Source organism: Pteropus vampyrus, unplaced genomic scaffold (genome assembly GCF_000151845.1).
Source record: "Pteropus vampyrus isolate Shadow unplaced genomic scaffold, Pvam_2.0 Scaffold262, whole genome shotgun sequence".
In the NCBI taxonomy this organism is placed as follows: domain Eukaryota; kingdom Metazoa; phylum Chordata; class Mammalia; order Chiroptera; family Pteropodidae; genus Pteropus; species Pteropus vampyrus.
Genome location: NW_011889043.1, coordinates 728,374 through 736,522, shown reverse-complemented (window position 1 = coordinate 736,522; position 8,149 = coordinate 728,374). Strand labels below are relative to the sequence as shown.

At 36.3% G+C, this 8,149-nt stretch overlaps 1 protein-coding gene across 1 annotated transcript in view; it reads right to left on the bottom strand.

Annotated features, from left to right (window-relative positions):
- WDR41 (WD repeat domain 41) overlaps positions 1-2,555 on the bottom strand; it is a 49,681-nt gene extending 47,126 nt beyond the window's left edge. The window contains exon 1 of the mRNA XM_011375123.2: positions 2,211-2,555. Within this exon, the coding sequence (XP_011373425.1) occupies positions 2,211-2,261 (51 nt within the window). The 5' untranslated portion in view covers positions 2,262-2,555. The remainder of the gene's footprint in view (positions 1-2,210) is intronic.
- Between the last annotated feature and the right edge of the window lie 5,594 nt (positions 2,556-8,149).

The window sequence follows — 8,149 nt, the reverse complement described above, 5'->3', positions numbered from 1 at the left end:
GTCATCTAACTGTACCAGAAATCGTACAATATCATGATGAGCTTTCAGTACAAGCAGTTCAGTATAGGGGTTCTGGGTTTGTTCTTCACCTATTGTCTGTAAAGGAGATTTCTTGTATTGAGGGGGAAAAAAAGCCAAAACAAAAAAGAGAAAAAGAGATAAAATGCTTTATGATAAAGCCATATTGGAATAAAGATTGCATGGTATATATCTAAGAATATAAGATTTAAAAAGCTATAAGATATCATGTTCTAATACTACATATTATTTTCCCTAAAATAAAATGACTGCCAATTTAACAAAAAACATTTCTCTTACCACAAATCCACACCATAAATTTTATTATTTTCAAGTCTCAAAGAATTTGCAGAAAGGGTGAATTTTATTTTATGGAAATTATACCTCGATAAACCTGATCTAAAAAATTAATGGGCCAATCCAACTCAATATTAGAATGGGTGTTTCTCCATTGAAACTTGGCAGAAACAAAACTGTAAGTCAAAGGAGTAAAATACAATATAGACTAAAAATTGTCTAGCCCATTATAGGCACTAATTATATGTTTGAAGAATGAATGAAGGAATAAAAGAGTCAATGAATTAAATGAATCCAACTTTGGACAATAATGTGATAACTATTAACATTTACAGAGTATTGGGTAGCAGCCTGTATGCCAAACACCGTGCAAGGCACACATGGCATATAACTCAATAATTCTATAAGGTAGGGCTTATTAACCCCATTTCTGTAGTCAAACCCAACACTATTTCATAAAACCTCTGTTCTTAACCTAAAAACTGCAGTTTTTCAAACTTGATACTATTGACATTTAGATGATATTCTTTGTTGTTAAGGGCTGTCCTGTGTACTGCAGGGTGCTCAGCAGCATCCCTGGTTTCTACACATTAGATGCCAAAAGAAATTCACTCCCATCTCAAATTGTGATTGCCAAATGTCCCCTAAGAGTTAAAATTATCCCAGCAGAGAAACACTGCTTAAACTAGAAGCCTGGATTCAAAGTTCTTGCATAAATTAGGAAAAATCATTGACTGTAATAATGCACAAATTCACAGCAGTTATACAACTGAAGTACTTTTACATGAAGCGTAAAACTTAACATGCATAAATGTCAAAACAAAATCTGCCCCCAAAGCAGTAATTTTTTTTATTTATCCCATGTCCCTTCTAGCAGTGTTACTGATGAGAAAAGCAAAAGTGAGAAATCTGAAAACTATATATACCACTTCCCCCAAATGAAAGGTTGCCAGGCAAGGCAGAATTAATCGAAGTCTATGATTCATCAAATAATCGGGTTTATACAGAACTGTCATATACTTCATATACGGACTACTCAATTTCTCAGTTCTTCCATAATCTTTAGAATTTCAGTCTATCTAAAATAAGCCTAATTTCAAATAAGAAATACTTTTTTAAAAAAAATAGGTAATATGCCTCAACTGCAAAGATATGAGGAAGTTAAGACTGAGAAGTAAGGCTGCTGACTCACAACCATCCAAGTTTTTTATTTTTAACAAAATAGTTCTTATGAGAAGTAAAAGGGACTTCAACACAAATTCTAGTCTTTGGTGGCATATGAAATAAATTCCAGACCCCAGCACTTTTAAGGTTCCAAAACTACTTTATTTGCAACATTTCAAATATAACTCTCATTACAGTCTATTCAATTATTCAGGCCCATGAAGAAAGCCTGTCTACAGAACCAAAAAGCATTTAATTAGAAGATCACTTTCTTGACTTTGAGGTAAATTATTAATTTTGAAAATAATTATATCTTTTTCGTTATTAGGTTAAAAAAAAAAAATCGATTTATATCTCCTGAGCAAGCAACAGTTGATTTGGGGAAGTGACACCAGTTCAAATAAACCAAAAGTATGAAGTTGCAGTCAGCGTTTGTTAAGTAAGATACTTTTTTAAAATTGAAATGAGATTGTTTTAAGCAGTGAGAAGACTAGCTGAGTGTCCTTGAGCCTGTAGCTGAACCACATGAGCTTCAGTTTCCTCACCTCTTGGAAGAGAGATACTGTATTTAATTCTCAGGGTCTTAGGAAGACGGAGAGTAGAGTAGCCGCGGAGCCTCCCCAACACATAAGCCCCGCCCCCACCCGGGTCCCCATATTCCCGACCCCGCAGCCAGGCTCAGACAGACGCCTCTGCAGGGGCGGGCAGGCAGGCTCCACCTGGGGGTTTACCTCGGCCAGTCCCTGAGGCTCTCGGCCTCCCCCAATCAGCCATCGCAACATCCGGGTAACAACGGCGTCTCGCTGGGCTCAGGGCCCTGTCAGCCGGAACTCTGCGCCGGGCTCAGCCTCCTCCTACCTCTCAGGTAGCAGAGCAGTGGAGACGCTAATAATTGCCACCCCAGATCTGCCCACCAAATGAAGCGGTGCAAAGCAGAGCCCACAGGCCTGGGAAGTTTTTGTCCCCACAGCGCTGCCGTACCCAGCCACAGAGGCTTGGCTTGAGATAGCCACCTTGGGAGCAGCAGCCGAAAGCTTAAAGCGGCAGCGGGAGTTCAGAGGCCGGCGCAGCCCTGAGTGAGCACGCGCGGGGGCGTCGCCTAGTTTGCGCCTTGAGCTTGGGTAGCTGGAGCGGCCCCTAGTGGACGCATCGAGCGTAGCACCCGAGCCTAGCAAGCAGGTGTGTACCAATACTCCCCTTCCTCTTAGATGGCTTTTGCATCCTTCACTTGGCTGGGAGACCAGGAAATCGCTTCCTGGTTTCCTAAAGAGCTAGCTGAAGAAGGTGTACTTCAGTAGACTTCTTCATCCAGACTAATCCCGAGACACATGTGTACACCAGAATAAATCTGGCCATTTTTTGTGTGCCGTAATACACGTACCGTAGTAAAGTGCTACATAAATCCTCAGGGTAACCCTGTAGTCCCTATCTTATAAAGAAACCGAAGCTCTGAAAGACTAGGTAGTTTGTCAAAGGCTAACAGCTAGGAAGTGGCTACCATGAGATTGGAACCTAACCTCTAAACTCCAAAACTAGTGCTCCTGACTGTATGCTATACCATCTAACCCAGAATCTCCCTAAAGAACAGAAGACACTTCATTCCTCTATTTTGACTACTAGATTTCCTTAGGTAGTCCAAGAGTTGTAGTTCTCTACTCTGGCTGCATATCAGAATTACCCAGGAGGCTTTTTGAAAAATATACATTCCTGGCTCCCACCCAGACTTATTAAAACAATCTCTATAGTTAGAACATAGGAATCGGAGTTTGGAGAAAGTTCCTCAGTTGTGATGAGTAACAACGTTTGAGAATCACTGATCTAGGAACTACTTATACATTATGTCTATAAATGTTCATACATACATTTGCATATGTGATTGTTAGGTTCAAATGAGGATCCTAGCAGTAAATTCTTATAGAAAGCCTACCACAAGTATTCCAACCAATCAATAAACATGTATTGGGCACAGATGCACTAGAGATTCAAAAAGCAGTCACATAAAATCACGACATTCTAGGATCAAGGCAAATGTACTAGACACCAATAAAGAAGGGCCATACACTCTAAGGTATGTTGGTTATGGGCAGGTGCCCAATCTGAAAGTACCTAGAGAACGGGAACTGGGATTCCCTATGATCCATCTTTGTATTCATTTTGAGTGCATTGGACAAAGGAAGGGTCAGGAGAAGGTTGCCTTCAGTGCACTAGCCTCAAATTGCAGTCTGCATGCAGTTAAAGACAGACCGAAATAGAGACTAGCCCCTGGAAAAGAAGGACTCATCATAAGAACATCTTGGAAGGACAATCTTCAAGTGTAGCAACATGGTTGTCCAAGTAACCTAAATTTTTTTCCTTCTAATTTTCCACATTCTTTTGAGGATTTTCCCAGTGCCTCATTACTGATCTAAGGAACACTCTTCTGGTCTTTTAAGCACCGATCTGGGATGAACACTTCCTTCCTTGGTTCCTTTTAGGACAGTGCAGAAAGAACTTTATAGACAATTATACTAGAGTAACCTCAGAAAAGCCAGAGGAGTAGGAAGCATCAGGACTCCATCTCTCCACCTAGACAACAATTGTACTGTCAGAAAACATCTGGACTGACTATTTTGGAACTCTGAAGTCTATTTAAAAGCTTGCAGCTTCCAGGGAAAATCTTGGCTAGCACAGAGTCTGGCCACCATTGTTTCAAACCTAACTGACTAAAGCTGCTTCCAGGGAATTTAAAGGGACAGTACATTTGGGTTTTTTCCCTTGCCTTTTTTCCCCTTTTGGGAGCCAGACATTTAAGGATTAGGACATTCAAAAGCAATCACAGATATAGAGGAATTTAGAAAGCCACCACACATGCCCAACAAGAGACACAGGCTCAAAAATGATGTGATGAGATCTTAAGCTTTCACCTCAGGCTAATCCTCACCACGAAGATACCTTTCAATTAAAATAACCCAGCAAATTCTGAGGAACAAAGAGAATGACTTCCAGAGTTAAAACATTAAAAAATTCACATGTCCAGTTTAAAAAAATATCACAAGCATACAAAGAAACAGTAAAGGATGGTCCTTTCAAAGGAACAAAATAAACTGACGGAAACTGACCCTGAAGAAGCCCAGACATCGGGTTTACAAAAGACCTTTTTAAAACTGTCCAAAAGAGACTCAGAGTTCAAGGAAGATGTGGATAAAGACAGGAAAACAATGTATGAACAAAATGAGAATATCAATAAAGACAAAGACATTATAAAAAGGAACCAAATGAAATTATGAGGCTGAAGAATAGATTAACTAAAACAAAAAATTCACTGAAAGGGTTCAAAAGCATATTTAATCAGAGAAAGAGAGAAGTAGTGAAGGTAAGACAATAGAAATTATCAAGTTTGAGGAACAAAAAGAAAAAAGAACAAAGAAAAGTGAACAGAGCCGAAGAGACCTGTGGAACACTATCAGGTAGATCAATATATGACTTGTGGTAGTCTCTGAAGGCAAACAAAGAGACAAAGGGGCAGAAAGAATAGTGGCTGAAAATGTCTCAATTTTGATGAAAGACATGAATTTATAAATCCAAGAAGCTTAATGATCTCCAATTAATATGCATACAATGGAATAGTATTCAGCCATAAAAAGGAATAAAATTTTAATATTTCTACAATATGATGCACTTTGAAAACATTATGCTAAGTGAAATAAGCCAGACGAATATCCTACAGAAGGACAAATATTGCATGATTTCACTTATATGAAGTGAAATGAAGTACTTGTGAAGTACTTCACTTATATGAAGTACTTAGAATATACAAATTCATACATAGGGAAAGTGAAATAACAGGTTACCATGAGCTGGGTAAGGGGAGAATTGAGAGTTATTGTTTATAGATACAGAATTGATGTTAAGGATGATAAAGTTTTCAGTATAGATAGTAGTGATGATTACACAACAGGTCATGTATTTAATGCCACTAAAGAATATTTGTACACTTACAAATGGCTAAGATGATAAATATTATGTATATTTTACCACAAAAAAAGACAAATAGAACAGTGTAACAGAACAGAGTCCAGAAATAGAACTATACACACACACATACACACACACACACACACACACACACCCCAACTTTTTTTTTTACCAAGATGTAAAGGCCATCACTGGAGAAAAGATAGTCTTTTCAATAAATGATGCTAAAACAATTTGACATTCATATTCAAATTAATTATCTTCATTCTATAGCTCACTCCATATACAAAATTCAAGAGGGATCATAGACGTAAATGTGAAGCCTAAAACTATACACACCTGTAGAATAAAACATAGAAAAAAAATCTTTGTGACCTTGCATTAGGCAAAATTTCTTAGATATAACCTCAAAAGCACAATACAAAAAAGAAAAAAATGATACTACTTCATCAAAATTAATGTTTCTGCTCTTTAAAAAAAAAAACACTGTTAAAAGAATGAAAAGATGAGCCATAAACTGGGGTAACTATTTGTAAATCATTATCTGATAAAAGGCTTATATCCAGAATAAATTCTCGAAATATAACAGAAGTCCAGTTCTAAGTAAGATGGAATCAACACATAATACCTTTTATTTCCAACTGAACACTATAAAACCTGGACAGAATGAATAGTGCAGCTCTTTGAGGATTGGAAAAGGTTAGATTAGGGAAGGAAATCAGAGTTCAAAACACCACCACATCAGCATTTCTTCTTCCTCCAGTATCCTCCCAGCCTGAATCTCATGCAGCCTCAAATCTGGAAGTGAGCACTGTCATGCAGACAGAGAAAAATACAAAAGAAACACTCTAGTTCTGGCTGAGAATCAGAAAAGGAACCCTTAAAGCTCAGAGGAAATCCCTGGGAGGTGGGAGAGTTCTCCTTTTTCTCCATTCTCTCATGCCATGGACTCCAAGATAATCTATAAGCAATGGTGGCAGCAGTGACAGTGGCTACCAATACGATACTGCAGCAGATAAAATTCTAAAGTAAATGAAACTCTCTATTCAATGGAATTAAAGCAGCAAGATTGTGGGTCCAAGGCCTATATATATTTTTTTCTCTTCTTTCTATCTTCTTACCAATTAACACCAGAGGTGAAACAAACGTCGCTGTAGGTCATTTCTGAACAGAGATCCAAAAAGGGGAGCCCCAGAGAACCAGAAAGTATCAGAGAGATAATGCAAAGTAAAAACAAACCCATAAAGTTTTATAAAAACTCCTGAGTTCAATCTTCTTACTTAGATATGTGTGGATGGTATTCTAATTAGCATACTAAAGACATTGACAACTGAGTTAACAGAATTTCACTCAAGTCCAATATTAATTACTAACACACACATAGGACAAATTCAAATAGCATTGCAAAGGCTTTAAAACTGAACCAACTTTGGAACCACAGTCAGAACCAACTTTGGAAGGTTGGAACTTATGCCTAAACCTAGCAAACTACTCACTAAAATAAAAATACCTATATTCTCTACAGGACTTAAATAAAATATTTTCTTGGTGTCATATTCCAAAAGTCAAGAAATACAATCCAAAATTGCATGGCATACGAAGAAATACAAAAATCTCAACTCACATTGGAAAACAAAGTCAATAGATGCCAAAGACAAGATGATACAGATGCTGGAATTATCTCAGAAAGACTTGAATACTCTTGAAACAAAAGTTAAAATAGAAAGTTTCAGCAAAAAAAAACACCAATATATAAAATAAAATAAATTTTATAATTAAAAATACAATAGTCAAAATAAAAAAAACTCACTGGATAGACTCAACAGAAGAATAGAAGTTACAAAGGAAGAGTCAGTGAACTTGAATGGAGAAAAATCAATGAAACCAAAATCTGGGTTTTTTAAAAGATTGATAAAATTGATAAATCTCTAGCAAGACTGAAAAAGAGAAAAAGAGAAAAAAACAAATCAGCAATAAAAGGAATGAAAGAGAGTATATCACTACAGACTTTATAGATGTTAAAATAATAATAAGAGAATATTATAAACAACATGAGTTTAACGACTTCAATGAAATGGACCAATTTCTCAAATATCACAAACTAATGAAACTCATTCAAGCTCAGAAAGATAACATAAATAGTCCTATAATCATTAGCAACATTGAATTCACAGCTTAAAATGTTCTGGAAAGAAACTCCAGGCCCAGATGGTAATACTAATGAAAATCTTAAGAGGATTTCTTACAGATAGATGCTTCTAAAATTTATAAGAAAGAACAAAAGAAGTTGAATACACTATGAGACATTGTGTTAGAAACTGAGAAAAATACACAAAACTTTAAAATTTAAAAAAAATTTAAAAAATTTAAAAACCATATAGCATCTGATCCCAAGGAACTTATAGTAGACTTTAAATTAGCATTGAGAAGATTCTTGCATTTTAAGAAGAAATAACTGAAGTGTAACAGATAATCACATACAAATTATTACTGAGTAAACTTAAAGAGTAAGTTCTAAGGAAATCTGGTTCAAAAATAATTATCAGAGTCCTAGAGATTGGTTACATAACAATGCGAATATACTTAACAGTACTGAATTCAACATTTCAAAATGATTAATTTGGTAAATTTTATATTATGTCTATTTTACTACAATTAAAAATAAAAATAGGAAGTGACATCATCAATATGGCAGAGAAGAATTTTCTACCATCTT